This window comes from Artemia sp. Qi Xiang Cuo, chromosome 9 (genome assembly GCF_049724085.1).
Source record: "Artemia sp. Qi Xiang Cuo chromosome 9, ASM4972408v1, whole genome shotgun sequence".
In the NCBI taxonomy this organism is placed as follows: domain Eukaryota; kingdom Metazoa; phylum Arthropoda; class Branchiopoda; order Anostraca; family Artemiidae; genus Artemia; species Artemia sp. Qi Xiang Cuo.
Window position 1 is genome coordinate 57,993,391 of NC_142802.1, and position 18,208 is coordinate 58,011,598.

Here is an 18,208-nt window from a genome sequence, read left to right on the forward strand (position 1 = left end):
TGCCAAGGTCTCATCACCTATGACAGTTCGTTGAATTAATGCCTGGAGCTCATTTTGAATAAGGTCAAAACTTCGCAAGGACCTTTTTAAGGGAAAATGAGCCAGCTCTAAGCCCTGGTTGAAATTCATTGAAGGCAAGAAGCTTCGGGAAAGTTTATTGCGCTACCATTCCTTATTGCATTTAATTCAGTTTAATTCAATTTATTCAAATGCAGATTTGGATCAAGGAGCAGGTTTCAGCCTTACACAAACAGGTGTCTCGAATGCCAAACCATTTGTGGTTTATTTTACATATTTTTTTCGGATTGAGATGAGGATCTTCCTTAAAGAGATTAATCCTATTAAAAATCCATTACCAGGTTCCTTTTTACAACTAGAGGAAATTTTAAAAAAGGGTCTGCAATTGAGCTTCATGCGTCATTTGTCAATATCTGCTAAGGCATATACCTTTCGAGACAATAGTTGAATTATGACTGAAATCCGAGAGGCTTGACTGTCGAGTCAGAAACCTGTCTGCTAAGGCATATACCAGTCATGATAATAGTTGAATGACCGTGGTAACTCAATGTACTGGTTAAACTGCACTGTATATTCATGCCTCCAATCAAGTTACCATATATGGAGTACCCTCCAGTCTCTCTGATTGGCTCCAAAAAATGGGTTTTGCCTCAGAAACCCGTCTGGTAACTCATGTATCGTTCGTAGTAATAGGTGAATGTCCTTGGTAAGCCAATGTACCGGTTAAACTGCACTGTATATTCAAGCCTCAGGCTTGTGTAATTCCATGTGTAATTGAAAGTGCCTGCACTATTACTACTAGTAATATAGTTCAGCTATATTTTATGACTTCTTTGATTTAATTATCCATATTAGACAATTTGGTTTGTTGAAGGTGATACATCCGAATGTTTCAAGTTTAGCACGCACAGGGGTCCATTGTTTTCCTCTTTGTTCTTCCCCTTCCTTTTTCACTGGTCTATTGTCACTATTGTCAAGTTTGATCGTATACTATTTACTGTTGCTAATAATGCCGCTAATGCTCTTTTGGTGTTACGTGACAAATAATTTGTGCACATAGTAAGAAAGCTCTTTATGAATCAATGTGTTGAAGGACACCCTAAAAACAAATTGTAATTTGTTGGAGGTATAATCTGGCGAAGACTTTAGAGAGAGGGGGCTGAGTATTAGAAGCAATTTACTACACAGAAAGCGTCATCTCTTCCTAAAATGCTACAACATTTCGTTGTTATATATATTTTAATCCTCCAGGCAAGGGCAGTAGCGCCAATTCACGAAAATGTAGAGGGGGGCAAGGAATTTTTTGTCGATTTTTTTAATGAAGATGCCAAAAAAAACAACAACATTGAGCAAACATACCTAAAATAGGGGGTAGCGGCGACTTTATGGAAATTTTCAAAGTCAAGGGGGGCAATTGCCTCCTAACCTCCCCATTGGCGCCTCTGCGCAAGGGGCTGAATCTTTCCTCTATAATTCACCGTTCTCTGCTTCCTGTTTAAAGGGGTTATATTATTTACACTAAACGCAGTAGAATAGCGTTACTCTGACAGTTCTGACAAAAATTTAAATAAATAAATTGTGAATATGAAAGTTAAGACAAACTGAAATAAACAAAATAAATAAATTGGAAAGAAAACAAAACAAAATTACATAGTTATGCCCACTTAATTCCTGATAAGTATATATTAATAAACGTAGATTATATTTTGTAATGAAAACAAAATAAAACTAAATATAACATAAATAAGTAAAATAAACAAAAAATCGTACAATTTAATACAATTTATTTGAAAAAAATACAATATTGGTTCTTATATACAGAGTAGAGTAGTCTTACTATTACGATAAGAAAAAAACTCTAAAAACACTTTCAAACAGACTTTGGTCCAAAAACGGAAACGGATTCTGAAAACGGAGACGTTTTATGCCCTTCATATTTGATATTTTACAGGTGCTCTTCAACCTGAAATAGAACACAAATTTTAAACTCAACGTATATTCTTATGGATGAAATCACAAGTTATAAAAATAAAATCTATCTTGATTTTTTCCTGTTTTTTTCCCCAATATCTGAGAATGAACCACTTCCATGGTCCCTTTGGTAATGAAAATTTCTTCTTCTTTTCCTACAGATCTTACTAAGCCGTTTATACAATTCTTTACAGTTTCACCAATATTCAACTGTATTATTTGTGTTCTATTGCATTTGTTTTAAAGGAATTGATGGCCCACTGCTGGTTCAAAAACCTGGGTAGCAAAGCTTTTTAAATATATTTCACTTAAAATAGATTTCCTCTCGCTTTCCAACAAACAATAGTATAAGTTTTTTTTGGATTGTGTCCTATTCTTTTGAGATACAAATTTGTATTGCGAAATCTGTAAATAAACGAATGAAGTTCACCATTCAATATTCACCATTTTTTTTCTCTGGCTTATGTTTTTCTGGTGTTTAAAAAATTTTCAATAGGGCCACGATCCTTCTACCAATAAAATTTCCTAAAAATGTGACATAAAGAACATTTTTATGGTCAAAAATTTAAAATGTTCGATGATCCTACCTCTCCATTAAGGAACTTTATTTGTTTATTTCTTTTGTATGTAAGCCCCATATAAACCTCCAAATAACTTCAGCCAACGTGTGCACCTTAGTAACTCAAAGTGCTAGATGAGATTTTTCAGTAAAACTTTATAAACATTATGAGTGACTTTTTGCACATTGTCAGTGCCATATGAGGGGTTTACAACGAGAACTAACACCATATTTAAACGAATTACCTATATTCGCTGTTCACTGTCATTAGAGTACAGCATAAAATTAACTGCCTTCTACATAATCGATCTAAAAGCTATCTAAGCAATAATGAAATCGTAAAGATGTAGCGTTTTTTTGATACCACTGGTTAAAAGTAAGAAAAAGTTTATAAAAAAATATACTATAAACGCCATCTATAAAGTTTTAAATTATAATTTCATGCTCAAGCCAAATCCTTCTGGTCTTCGTTCAAAAATTGTTTATTTCTAATATTGACCAAAAATGGCTTTTTCCTCAATTTTGTTCTACTGAACCTACATATCTTTATGGCCCATCCTATACTGATTTCACATCTCCCATTGTTATTGTGTAATAGACTTTATTTATTTATTTCTTTTGTATTTAAGCCCCAAATAAACCTTCAAATAACTTCAGCCAATGTGTCCACCTTAGTAACTCAAAGTGCTAGATGAAAGTTTTCAGTAAAACCTTATAAACATTATGAGTGACTTTTTGCACATTGTCAGTGCCATATGCGTGGTTTACAACGAGGACTAACACAATATTTAAAAGAATTATCTAAATTTTCTGTTCACTGTCATTAGAGTACAGCATAAAATTAACTGCCTTCTACATAATCGATCTAAAAGCTATCTAAGCAATATTGAAATCGTAAAGACGTTTTCATTTTGGAAAAAATTAGGAATGCATAATATTGGGCTTTTTACTATAGGCCCCCCAAGATACCCTCCCTCCAAAAACTGAAATAGCATCTAAAGTAAGACCATAATTCTTGGATCCAAAACAAGTTTGACTACTTGATTGCTAAAAAAATTGCGGGTTTTCAACAGTTAGATAAAAGATCTCATTCGTCAATGGAAAGTCCCTTGTGATAAGTTAAGAAACACGGCTAAAAAAGGAATAAGCTTGTAAAAACGGATACTTAGCCCTGAAAAAAAAAATATATATATTTTTAACCATTTCTTTGGTTTTTCAAGCGGACCTTTTTCAGTTCTATGTCTTAACCTTAATCTCTCAGTTACCAATGAAAAGTCCCTCATACAAAGTTAAGAAAGGTTGCTTAAAATGGAATCAGCCCGTAAAAACGAATACTTATTCCTAAAAAGACATCATAATTAACCATTTTTTTGTTTTTCAAACGGGCCCATTTCAGTCCGTTGCCTTAACCTGAATCTTTTGTAAATCTTTTGTTTCTCGAAGAAAGCATATTATATTGAAACATGAAACTTCTACGGGGAATGTTGTAAACCACCGAAAATAAATATAAACGATATTTGGAAGAAACAGATGAATTTGCTACCTACTGTCATTAGAGGACAGTGCAAACATAGTCTGCTATTAAATAAGCGGTCTAAACGTTTCAAAGCAGCAAACAATTCGTGAAACCTTGTCATTTTGCCTAAATTAGAATTTATATAAATGTAACTTGAACAATATTTTCCCCTAGGATATCCCTCCTTTCCTAAGAAAAAACAACCGAAAAAGCACCTATAGCACAATTGTTCATTTGAGAAGATTAACGTAGATTTCAAAGGCATTTGAGAATTTGTGAAAAGGTCTACTCGAAAGTGAAATTTGTCAGGATGTTGCATTGCAATGTTTTCTGTAAATTTGATTCCTGTTTAGCTTTTGACATCAAAAACTACTACTACAACTACTAACAACTCACCGCACCATCAAGCCACCTGAGGCTAACACAGATACGGACGCTTCATCTCGATCCGTAAGATATTCAAAGGCTTCCTCTTTACATCCTCTCAGGAAGTTCTCATTTCCCTTAAATCTTTCTTTAAGACATCCTCCTTCACCAACAGCGGACGACTTGCTTTCCGTTTACGCTAGACGGTTTGCCGAAAACTGTCATCCTTCGTCCGCAGAACGTGCCCTAGCCATCTCAACCTTTCTCTCATTATAGCCCTAGAAAGCAGGATTATACCACACTTTTAGTTCAGCCTGCTTTTAGAAATTCGGTCAGTCAGTCGGGTATCCAGAACAATCCAAAGGCAATTTCTCCGGAAAATATCTAGCAAATCTTCTTCCATTTTTCAAAGTATGCATGCTTCATTATTTGACCCCTGTCATCACTGTAGCTTCCAATATTCCAATCTTGGTTTGGAGACTTTTCTTCCTATTCTTCCAAACTTTTTTCAACTGTGAAAAAGCGTCCTGAGCCTTGGCTATTCTACTTTTAACATTTTCACTGCTTCCACCATCTTTACTAATAATGCCACCAAGGTAAGTGACACTGTCCAATTTATCAGTCTTTTCATTACCCAATGCCACCTTTTTACCTTCACTTAGCCTATCCCTAGCCTTAGCGAATTACTCTTTCTAACATTAATTTTCAAACCTATTCTAGCATCCTGAATTCGAAAAACCTCTCCAAGCTCATTTATTTTACTTACACTTTCATCAAGGATGCTTAAATCATCAGCAAATCTAGTTCCAGGAAAGTTTTTCCTCCCCATTTAATTCTGTGTCCTCCCAGTGCGCTTCCTGTGCTCCTTAAGACAAAGTCAATCAAAACGATCCATATAAAGGGGGATAGAACACAACCCTGTCTAACTCCTGATTTAATACAAAACCAGCTGCTAACCTCAATTCCTACGTTAACCGCAGCAGTGTTATTCTCGTACATACCACTAATCACTTAGTGTATTTGTCTGGTATACCATACAAGGATAAGTAAGTAAGTAAGTAAGTATGATGGCGCTAGACCCTTAAGGTCCAAACCGGCAGTGCGGATCTCCGTTTCATGGCCCTTCAGCCGGGAAGTGCAATGGAGGGCTGGGGGCCAGCCATCCTGTGATTTCGCACATCCTTCCTGCTTAGCTTCCCCAGATTTCTCCAGGTACCCATTTAGAGCTGGGTCGACTCTCGCTAAGATTACAGAGTCACACCACTGACCCGCGTCCTAAATCCAAATAACTGGCCACGCCAGGGTCGAATCCGTAACCTCTTGGAACAAAAAATTCTCAACCCAGCGCACGTCCACTTAGCCAGGACGGCATACAAGGATAAAACATTCACTATAGCTCTTCTATCAACAGAATCGAACGCTTGCTCATAATTTATAAAACTTAGGACTAAATGTGTTTAATAGCTCAGGCTCTTCTCGATTATTGATCTAAGAGTGAGAATTTGGTCGACACATCCTCTTTTCTATCTAAGACCGCACTGTTTTTCTCTTATAACTTTGTCTACAGCACCTCTTAGCCTAAGAAATATCATACTACTGAGTAGTTTGCTACCTACAGAGACCAGACTAATGCCTCAATAATTACGTACTTCATTTTTTTCAAAAAGCATAGTCATACTCTTCAGTAACTTATTTCTAACCTCAGAGCCACCATTTCTAAGAAACTTATTTACCATACTATCAGGACCTGGGGCCTTATTATATTTTAATCATTTTAGTACTGTCACTAATTCTTTCTCACAAAACAAATTTTTCTTCACATACAGTGCGTCATAATCTTTTTCACTTTCCGCTCTATCTTATCCTGCATCTCTATCTCAGTTGAGCACGTTCTAAAATGTTCTGCCTATCTCTCCTTAAGTCTTTCCTTATCATTAATTGTGGCCCTGTTCCTATATTTAACTGGGCCAAGGCCGGATTGATTATTCCCTCTCAAATTATTAACATGCCAGTACATTATTTTACTATTATGCCTTCTAGCTGCATCTTCCCGATCCTTGGCGTTTTTATCTATGGTCTCCACTTCACATAAACTTAGTTGATATCTTAATACTTTCAAGATGAGATGGAATGTGGAATCCACATCAGGAATGAGACACATCATTAAATTGCAGGCACCAAATATGACTTTCCGATTAAAGCGCACAAAATTATGATTCTTTTTTTAAACATTAACGTAGATTTCAGGCATTCGAGAATTTACAGAAAGGTCTATACGAAAGGGAAATTTGTCAGAATGTTGCATTTTTTTTTTTTCCAATATTCATGGCGCCAGGTACTTCAAAGTATCTGATATGCCGCTATTCATTTACCTCTTTCAATGGCCTCGAGGTTTTAAATGTCTATTGAACCTTCTTTTGAAGGTGTCGACAGAGGGATTTGCAGGGATAATATCCCCAGGAAGATCGTTCCAGATAGAATTGCAACGCCGGATGAAGCTGTTCCTCAAGTACTCGGTTTTTGGCGTATCCTCCTTTAGATAATTGCACCGAGCTGTGTGCCTTCGTGTCTGCCTTGTCAGCTGGACAAAGGGGGGCACAATTTGAGAGAGCTCGTCTGAGGGAGGTGAATTCATGTACTTGTAGAAAACAGCCATCGACGCTACATCAAACCTTTCATCCAGAGGCTGGAGCAATTCTTGTGTAGAGGCGCAGCCCGCCCTATTTGCCCTATTCTGGATCTTCTGAAGTGGTGCCAACAGCGTTTTCGGAGCACCAGCAACTAGCGGGCATCCATATTCCGCTATGGGTCTGATGCTAGACTTGTATGATCGAGTTTGATGGAAGAAGGTTTTTGCAGCGAAGAGTAACTCTCAGCTTGCTTGCGTAGGAGGTTCTCACCCGATCAAGGTGGTTGTTCCAAGAGAGATCGGTGGAGAAATGAATCCCCAGTAGACGAAGCTCGTCACTCTCTTTATAGCTTCATTTTTGAAGCTATAAAGCTAACTGGGGTGTTCACGTGGCACCTTTGATCGGGTAATTAGAAGCTCCTTTGTTTTTGATGCATTGAAGTTGTTCATCCATGCATCAGACCACTTTTCAATTTTCAAAAGATCCATCTGTAGGGAAATGGAGGCTTGTGTTGGGTCTTCTTGTTTAGGGACGGCTGAGTGTGTCGTGGTATCGTCGGCAAAGTGATGCAGAGGGTTTGCGAGGTTGTCTCCCATGTCGTTTATGTAGATAAGGAAGAGCGTAGGTCCCAAGACACTGCACTGGGGTACCCCTGCTTTCACTAGGTATTCGCGGGAAGTAAACCCGCCAAGAACAACCCGCAGTGAACGATCGGAAAGAAAGCTCTCAATCACTTTTAACAGACATCCACGAACACCATACACATAGAGTTTCTTTAGCAGGCCACGGTGCCATACTCTGTCAAAAGCTTTTGCAATGTCGAAGGATAGTAGCCTGATGTCGTATCCCATTGCCAGTAGTTCTATCCACTCCTGATACTGGGCTACTAGGCAGTCTAATGTTGAGCGTTTCCGGCGGAATCCATATTGAAGACAGCATTGCTCTGTCTTCTGTAAATTTGGCTTTTGCTTAACTCTGACATCAGAAAAGATAAAATGAATGTGGAATGTGGAAGCCACATCAGGAATGTGGCTCATATCATTAGATTACGGGTAGTCTAATATGACTTTCAAATTAAAGCACAAGGAATTATGATTCTTTTTAAACATTAACGTAGATTTCAGGCATTCGAGAATTTACAGAAAGGTCTTTACGAAAGGGAGATTTTTCAGAATGTTGCATTGCTCTGTCTTCTGTAAATTTAGCTTTTGCTTAACTCTGACATCAGAAAAGATAAGATGAATGTGGAATGTGGAAGCCACATCAGGAATGTGGCTCATATCATTAGATTATGGGTAGTCTAATATGACTTTCAAATTAAAGCACAAGGAATTATGATTCTTTTTAAACATTAACGTAGATTTCAGGCATTCGAGAATTTACAGAAAGGTCTATACGAAAGGGAAATTTGTCAGAATGTTGCATTGCTCTGTCTTCTGTAAATTTGGCTTTTGCTTAACTCTGATATCAGAAAAGATAAGATGAATGTGGAATGTGGAAGCCACATCAGGAATGTGGCTCATATCATTAGATTACGGGTAGTCTAATATGACTTTCAAATTAAAGCACATGGAATTATGATTCTTTTTAAACATTAACGTAGATTTCAGGCATTCGAGAATTTACAGAAAGGTCTATACGAAAGGGAAATTTGTCAGAATGTTGCATTACTCTGTCTTCTGTAAATTTGGCTTTTGCTTAACTCACACAATTTACGGAAAGGTCTATACGAAAGCAAAATTTGCTAGAATGTTGCATTGCACTGTCTTCTGTAAATTTGACTCCTGCTCAACTTTTAACATCAGAAAAGATGGGACAGTCAATCACAGGTAATTGAGAAATTGCCTACGGATTGTTGTGGGTACCCGAGTGACTGTCCCTATCCCAAACAGTAAACTGTACGAAAATCTGGTTTCAATTCCACAGGACACGTTCTGTGGATGAAGGATGACATATTGCCAAAAATTATTCTTGTTGGCTAACTGTCAAGGCCCAGCAAAAATAGGTTGTCCCCGAATGGGGTCGGAAGATGTCGTAAGGAAAGATTTAAGGGAAATGGGAACTTATTGAGAAGGTGTAAAGAGGGGGGGCTATAAATGGATTGGGATGGAGGAGGAGCGTGCGAATCTGTGTTGACCTCAGACTGCTTGGTGCTACAGAGAGTTAGAAGTAGTAGTACTAATTGTTATATTTATTTTTAGTCCTAGGAAAAATGTGTCCTTTGTGATCTGTCGACTAAATCCAAAATGTATTTTGAATCCTTTAATCTGCTGAATACATGGATTTTTAATTAAACCTTGATAAAAAAAATATGTTTATCAGAAGATTTGCCTAAAAATATTGTCTATAAAGGCGGTAAGTTCGTGAACCTTAACGAAATGTGTAACAATATTTTGAAGAACGGTTTAATTTGCTACGCATTGTTGGTGGATGGCCGCACAAAAATTACCTTACTGCTGCAAACCAATGCAATAGGCTAATGTTTTAAATATTTTATGAAGACAGAACTCAATCAGGCTTAATAGGTGGACGGGCTTAACATTTGTTAAGTTAAACTTGTAAACTCTGTAAATAAAATGTAAATGCCTTGAAAATAGGGCTTATGCTGTGCCGGTTTTCGATTTAGGAATTCTTTTAGGAATACCACTTATATTGAACAGGTTTTACTCTGACTTTTTAAGTTTGAGAGTTTTATTAGACAACCAATAAGTTTTTCATTTTTTATTTCCTATGCTGTAGTTTTGTTTAATGATATATGAATTCATATTTTACTTCTTATGTTGTATTTTTGTTTGTGTATTTTTTTCTTTATTTACTCCTTTGTAAGAGCATTATTAACTACTACTACTACTACTACTAACAACTCACTGCAGCACCAAGCCACCTGAAGTCAACACAGCTACGCGCGCTCCTCCTCCATCCCAATCTATTCAAAGCCTCCCTTTTTACACCCTCCCACGAAGTTCCTATTCACTTTAAATCTTTCTGTATGACGTCCTCCCACCCCAGACGAGGACGACCTGCTTTCTGTTTAGCCCTAGGCGGTTGGCCGAAAAGAACAATCTTCGGCAATCTGTCATCCTTCATCCGCACAACGTGCCCTAACCACCTCAACCTTTCTTTCACTATAGCCCTAGAGAGTGGTATTGAGCAACATTTTCGTACAGCCTATTGTTTGAAATACGATCAGTCAGCCGGGTACCCAGAACAATCCTTAAGCAATTCTCTGGAAAACATCTAGCAAATCTTCATCCGCTTTTTGGATCCACTTCAGAGCTATATTAATAGGGTAGAAATAAATTATTATTAGTACTTTTAGTGCTTGATTTGAGGAAATTTGTACTTCAGAGAATTTAAGCTCATCCAACTGCACCTAAAATGGTATTTGATGGCTTGGCCAAATGATTTGCTTCTTTGTGCACAGGCTCTTCAAAAATGAAATTGAAACTTCAAGTAAATGCTATATTTTTCTAGGGGAAAGCCAGTTTGTCATTCCGCGCATGCACCCAATAAGTGGTGGAAGACAACCCTACATCTGTCCAGGCGACTACTGTTGCGACCACAAAAATGTAATTGTTGAATTTCTAAATTTGTAAACAAACCTTATACAAAGCTAACGAAGTACTCGTATCAATAACAAAGGGACGAACTTACTTACCCCTCCAAGAAGTGGTAGTAAATAGTCAATGGTGGTTCTAGGCCTATTTAGGGGGGCAGCTGCTCCTCCCTCCAGTTTTTCTTACATCTGACGTTAAATGTCTTTTATTTTTATGTTTTTACACTCCTATTAAGGTACTTAATTGAGTGAAAAATCGTAGTAATTGCAACTTTTGTATAGCTTGCCTCCCCCAGTTTATGAGGCCATATTTCTGACAATAAATTCCTTTTTTGTTTTTACCCTCCTATTAAGGTACTTAATTGACTGAAAAATTGTTGCAATTATAATTTTATGTACCTTGCCCTCCCCCTAGTTTATACGGTATAAAACCGTTACTGCAAATAACCTTGACAAACCAGAAAATAGATCAAAACCATGACAACATAAAAAAAAGACAAAACAAAGACAAAAATGACAAATGTGCAGCAGAAGTAGAAGATACGAAACTGAGACAATGTGAATAAATTTGACACATGACGTAAAATTAATCTCTAAAAGTAAAACCTATAATTGGAAATATAGTTTTTTCTTGAAGAGAATCTAACACACAAGTTGTTTATACAAATATTTTACAAAAAAGTTTTAACCACTCAACCCATTTTACTGTCGATGGAAAGCTTATGAATACCCTAAGGCACTAAGCATACGCAGCTACATATTAACAACGTCAAATTTAAGTCTTATCCGAAAGCTCTTTATGTAGATTTATGTTACTACTAATTAGGTGTAGAACAACTTACTCCCCCTCTCTTCTATAAAAAGGCTGATTCCAGTAGTTATTTAGTTACAGTTTGTTAGTTCATGAATTACCAAAAAATAAACATCACGAAGAAAAATTTGGTACTGGTGGATTATGCGGGCACCGTGAACAAGTCAAGTTTGGTTAATGAAACAAAATAAAATAGGATGAATATATAATATTTTAGAAACAAATTTGGGCTATATATTTGCACATTATGGGGGGGGGGGGAGGTAAAGCATAGCATATATTAAATACGTAACCTAACCTAACCTAGGTACCTTTTCCCCCCTAAACCCCCCAAAAACATCGTTTAAATCTTGTAACTCATTGAGAAACAACGCTTTGCAATCATTTGTCTATAGCAGGGCTTCGTAAACTTTTTTCATTCACGACCCCATTTACGATTGCAAGTTTCCTGGCGACCTCTTATAAATATAATTGAAAGACAAATAAATATTTTCGATGATTCATTTATTAGGTAACAATATACATATACACATGAAATTATATAGTTCTAGAATTCGTTTAGAGACACACAAAAATCTCAAGTAAAAAATTCCACAAAAGTTGAAAAGTTGTCTTTATTTTATACTTACAAAAACTATATGAAATCAAACAGTTCGTGGTAACGAACTGTAAGTAAGGAGCGACCCGGCTCAATGGTAACCGAAACTCTAAAAAACGGAATTTTGATACCAATAGATTCATCAAAAGAATCAGATTTTAATTCTGATTTCAAATATATAAGTTTCATCAAGTTTAATCTTACCCATCAAAAGTTACGCGCCTGAGAAAATTTGGCTGATTTTCGAAAAAAGGAGGAAAGACCCCCTAAAAATGATAGAACCTTAATGAAATTCACATCATCATATTCAGCGTATCAGAGAGCCCTACTGTAGATGTTTCAAGCTCCTATCTACAAAAATTTAATTTTAAAATTTTTTGCCAGAAGAAAGATCACGGGTGCGTTTTTATTTTTTTTTTTTTTTTTTTTTTTTTCCCAGGGGTAATCGTATTGACCCAGTGGTCCTAAAATATCGTAAGAGGGATCATTGGAACGAAAATTAAAAGTTCTAGTGCCCTTTTTAAGAGAAACAAAAAAAATGGAGGGCAACTAGGCCCCCTCCCCCGCTCATTTTTTTCTCAAAGTCACCCAATTAAAATTTTGAGATAGCCATTTTGTTCAGCATATTCGAAAATCTAATAAATATGTCTTTTATGATGACTCAATTCCCCACAGTTCCCAGGGGAAGGGCTGCAAGTTATAAACTTTGCCCATTGCTTACATATTGTATTGGTTATTGGGAGGTATACAGATATTTTCAGGAAGAATTTTTTTCTGGTGGGGGGGGCTGGAGGAGGGGGCTACTCGCGAGAATCTTTCCGTGGAGAATGTTTCTTTGGGGTAAGGGACATTTCTATGAAGGGGGCGCCGTATTTCCAAGCATTATTTAAAAACGATCAGAAATTAAATAAAAAAAAACGTTTTTAAAAATAAACAAGTTTTTTCAACTGGAAGTAAGAAGCAACATTAGAACTTAAAATGAACAGGAATTATTAAGTATATGAGGGGGTTCTCCCCCAAGTCAATACCTCGCTCTTTACGCTACAGTTTTTTTTTAGTGCTTTCACAAGAGCTATCTATTCTAATGAAACGGCCTTTGTGATTCAGGGGTCTGTGAATTAAAAAAATTTTTCACTTTTAACGTAAAGAGCGTGGTATTGACTAAGGGGAGAACCCCATCATATACGTAATAACATATACGTAATAAAAAAAACGATAAAAAAAACAAGCGATACGGCTCAATAGTAATCGAAACTTTTAAAAACGGAACTTTGATGTCAATAAATGTATCCAAAGACTTGACGTATAATTCTGACTATAAGGATGCAAATTGTATTCAGCTTAGTATTACTCATAAAATGTTGTGAGCCTCAGAAAATTAACCTGATTTTTTAAGGAGGGGGGAAACCTTCCCTCAAATTGGAAAAAATTTATTGAAAATTACACCGTCAGATTCAGCGGATCAGAAAACCCTATAACATAGGTTTCAAGCTCATATCTGCAAAAATCTGCAACTTTTATGTAAGTTAATTTGTAAATTACGTCAGAACCAAATTTAGAGACAGACATTTAGCAAAATAAAAGTAAAATTTTTATTCAAATTTTGTTTACTTATTCAATGACGGTGAGCTAAAATAAAAGCTGCATTAACTAAAAAACTATCAGAAATTAAATAAAAAAAAACAAGTTTTTTAAACTGAAAGTAAGGAGCAACATTAAAACTTAAAACGAGCAGAAATTATTTCGTATATGAAAGGGGCTGTCGCCTCCTCAACGCCTCGCTCTTTACGCTAAAGTTTGAATCTGTCTCGCAACTTTATTTTTTAAAACAATAAAAAACTCTACCGTAAAGAGCGAGGCGTTGAGGAGGGGACAGCCCCTTTCATATATGGAATAATTTCTGTTCGTTTTAAGTTTTAATGTTGCTCCTTACTTTCAGTTTAAAAAACTTGTTTTTTTTATTTAATTTTCATCAAGATTGCATTTTTTGCAATAACATAAATAAAAGATAATTCTGACTGTCTTAGTTCAATTGAATATGAAAAGAGAAATGAAAAGAAAAACTTTAGTGAGATGGATGTACCAGTCTTTATTGCATACCAAATTAAATCTTGGTGGAATATTTGACACTGCTGGACGTAAAATCTTCAACATTTTTTAGCGATGAACGATATTGGGGTTTGATATGCGTTAAAGCTCAGAAAGTAACTTCACATAAATATGTTGTGTTGAATGGCAGAAGAAGACGTAATACCAGAGAGACATGCAAGGGTCTCTCGGTGAATAAGGCAGTGACTAAAAGTTACATGGTCATAATGAGTAGCTTGAAAAAAAAATGATTTAAAACCAACGTTTTTGTTCGTCATCGCTCTCGCACCATGCGCTCATAATCCACAGCAATTTTTCCATTCTAGACCTTCAGTCTTTAAAAATTCGATTTTTTTTCTATCCTATCTTTCCAAATTTTAATCTTTTAAATAAAACTTTAGTAAATATATTTATATATATATATATATATTTTTAATATATTTTTAAGTAAATATATTTTTAATAAAACTTTAGTAAATATATTGCAATTTTTCTTGAAGAGACAAGTTGAGATCGTTTTATTTCGCAAAGATATCCGACAAATAACACAGCTTGGATAGCCATGATTGGTTTTGAACAAAAGCAGCAAGTTCACATTTTCGTTCGGTTAAGAATATTTTTATTCTGTCTTTTAATAATAATAAGCTTCTTAAAATTTGAGTTCTTGACAACCATCTTACTTCTGCATGTAATAATAACACGGAATATACACGGAAACCATATCCTTCCAAAAATTTGAAAATTAGTCACCGTTAAGGGCACGGCTCTTCATAAAATTTATAATATTAACAGCATTCTGAAGCACATCGTTCAATTATGGTGCTAATTTTTTTTGCTGCAAGGGTCTCTAGGTGAATAAGGCAGTGACTAAAAGTTACATGGTCATAATGAGTAGCTTGAAAAAAAAAGATTTAAAACCAACGTTTTTGTTCGTTATCGCTCTTGCACCATGTGTTCATAATTCATAGCAATTTTTCCATTCTAGACCTTCAGTCTTTAAAAATTCCTCAACTTTACAATATATATTATTTCCTGTAGTATGTTATAAATATTTTACTTTAAAATCTATTGCGACCCCATGATTTTGCTACGCGACCCCATTTGGGGTCGCGACCCATAGTTTAGGAAGGCCTGATCTATAGCGGTCTCTTGCAAATAGCCCGTTTGGCGGGTTTCATGACTGGTTTTCTCTGATACAGTTTATAGCAGTGGGCCCGCATAATGCACCAGTACCAAAAATTTTTCTTTAAGTGGTAATATAAAAGCTCCCTTCCTTTTAAGAAAAGTTTCAGTTTCAACCCAACACAATACATTTAAATGGCCTTTCAATAGCAATATCAACAACTAGCTTGTTCATGTATATCCTATCTCTAGTTTCAAATTCACAGCGAATGATTAGAGCTAATTAAAGACTCAAGAATTAATTGACTTACTATCAATGTCAATAGTTTGTTCTTTCACTTTGGATTTCGCTAATGACTCATTTTTGTCATCTTCGGGCCAATGTACTTCTATACAAAGGATGTAAATAAAAACACCCAGAATGGCACCAACATGAGGGCCAACAATAGGGACCCAAAACCAATAGTCGTTCACCCTAGAAAAAAACGTAACGATTAAAACTGTTTGGGGAAGTATTTAAAGAAATATCATTTATGCAACCAAAAGTTTATGATTTGTGGTGGGGGGGGGGGCTGGAGGTATGAGGTTCATCAGGCGATGACTCATTAAAAAAATCTAAAAAACGATAGAGTAGTTTGGTATTTTACTAACTTAAACTTTTTATTTTTCCCTTAGCAAAAGGCAACAAATGCTAAAAATCGAAGTTTTTGTGCTTTATAATGCAAATTCGTGCAATTTTTTGATTAATAAAAAAAAATAGGCAAGAGCCCTCCAGGAGGGAATTGTTAGTTTATGCCCTTCCCCATAAACTGAACTGATTAATATTTACATGTGAAGAAAATGTTTTTGCGTTATTTATTATAACTATATTTATTAGCATTGACTAGCAATATTGAATTAGCTTGCAAATTTAATTAATTGGAACTTCGGATAAAATTTTAAAGGCTCTCTCGGTGGTAAGTATTTGCACCATAATGTTCATATTTTAGAGAATATTTAGGAGTCGAATAGGTATTTTTAAATTCCGTCATTTCTACTAATGCTACTAGTAATTCACCGCAGTACCATTTCCCCTGAGGCCGACACAGCTACGCGCGCTACTGCTTTATCCCGATCTATTTAAAGCGCCTTTCTTTATAATCTCCCAAAAAATTCCAATTTCTCTTAAATCTTTTCTTGTGACATCCTCCCACCCCATTCGGGGACGACCTGCATTTCGTTTGGCCCTAGATGGTTGACCAACAAGGATGAGGTTTGGCATTCGGTCATTCTTTACCAGAAGAGTGTGTCCTAGCAATCTCAAACCTACTCTCATATACACCTAGAAAGGGATTTCTACAAAAAAGGAATAGAGCCATATTTTTCTATAGCCTACTGTTTGAGATACGGTCAGACGGGTAACCAAGATAATACGTATTCATTTTTATGGTAGGTAAACCCTAATTTTACATCATTTCGACGAATTCCAAGCCATTGAAGGCCATCAGTCACTTTGGTGTATGTTAATTGAGACATCCAATGTTGGGCTTAAGTGGGCTATAATACAAATTTACTTGCACAGGGGATCAAGCAAAAGAACATTTTTACCAAAAATTATTCAGGATTCCTAATTTTGCCGGCATGCAGCAATGCATTGGATTTACATTGATAAATGGGAAGTTTGATCGCTTATTATTTTGCAACTCGTTTGCTAATCTTCAAAAAAAATTCGAAAATAGTTACGTGAATGTGGTAGTGCCCCATCCTGCGATCAGAGTAATGATACGCGGTGACAAATCTCTTGCTGGGTTGATAGCGTAGCCGCAATTCGCTCCAAAGGCAACGCCAATTGCCACAAAGGTGAAGCCAACATATAGAGGAATCAGGGGTTTGGATATCTGCATGTTCTTTTCATCTGTTATAGCACAAATAGCAATAAGAAGAACCATGGTTCCAACAATCTGCAAAAAAGTGAGAAAATGAGTAAAAATGGTATAACAATCCAACAATCTGCAAAAAAATGGTTCCAACAATCTGCAAAAAAGTGAGACAATGAGTAAAAATGGTATAACAATCCAACAATCTGCAAAAAAATGGTTCCAACAATCTGCAAAAAAGTGAGAAAATGAGTAAAAATGGTATGTTCAGTCAAAAACAATAACATTGGTACATTGCTAAAAAAAAGGTCGGTGTTTAACCTGTAGGTACTGAATTTAATAGAAGCTGGCTCGTACGCAGGGGGTGAGCCACTGGGCTCGGGTCCCCCTGAAATTTCATGATTTGTTTTTACTTTTTCCATAATTTTCTGATACTTCTCACAATTGAAGGATTTGCCCCCCCCCCACAAAAAAAACAACAAATTTCTGCGTACGTACCTTAATAGGAGTTTACTTAGTTTAAAATAAGAGTTTAATCTTAATATACTTACCTTACTTGTTGTTAAAAACATAGGAACAAAACCAATCCTTTTTTCCATCGTGTCTATTTATTTTTAATGGTCCGAAGCATCTTCTGTGAATATGTTTGTTCTGTTTTTAGGTTGCAATAAACAAATCTAAAATGCATTTGGTAATCCAGGTCAAACACTCACAATAATAAAATAACGCATCATCATGTCTTTCCCTCCAGATATAATTTGATAACGACTTAGGCTACAAAAAAAATGCATAGCATCGAATATCCTTATAATATGATGTGGTATTTGCATAACTATTAGCCCCCCCCCATCAGAAAAAACTGAAAGACACCTCAAATCGGAACCGCATAAAGTATAACATTTTTTTTCTTGACACTGTGTCACCCCACCGGATCAAACAGTTCGTGGTAACGAACTGTTTGACGAGCGACCCGGCTCAATAGTTACAGAAACTCTAAAAAACGGAATTTTGATACCGTTAGATACATAAAAAGAATTGAATTTTTATGCTGATTTCAAATATATAAGTTTCATCAAGTTTAATCTTACCCATCAAAAGTTATGGGCCAGAAAAAATG

The 18,208-nt window shown here is 35.9% G+C and overlaps 1 protein-coding gene across 3 annotated transcripts in view; it reads right to left on the reverse strand.

Annotated features, from left to right (window-relative positions):
* Nucleotides 1-1,785: 1,785 nt before the first annotated feature.
* Nucleotides 1,786-18,208, reverse strand: part of LOC148948871 (aquaporin-7-like) — a 71,617-nt gene continuing 55,194 nt past the window's right edge. For all 3 annotated transcript variants that reach the window (XM_089094116.1, XM_089094118.1, XM_089094117.1), the window contains 3 exons: nt 16,958-17,175; nt 15,547-15,710; nt 1,786-1,981 (listed from right to left, as the gene is read on the reverse strand). In XM_089094116.1, coding sequence (XP_088950242.1) covers nt 1,977-1,981; nt 15,547-15,710; nt 16,958-17,175 — 387 coding nt within the window. In that variant the 3' untranslated portion in view covers nt 1,786-1,976. The remainder of the gene's footprint in view (nt 1,982-15,546; nt 15,711-16,957; nt 17,176-18,208) is intronic.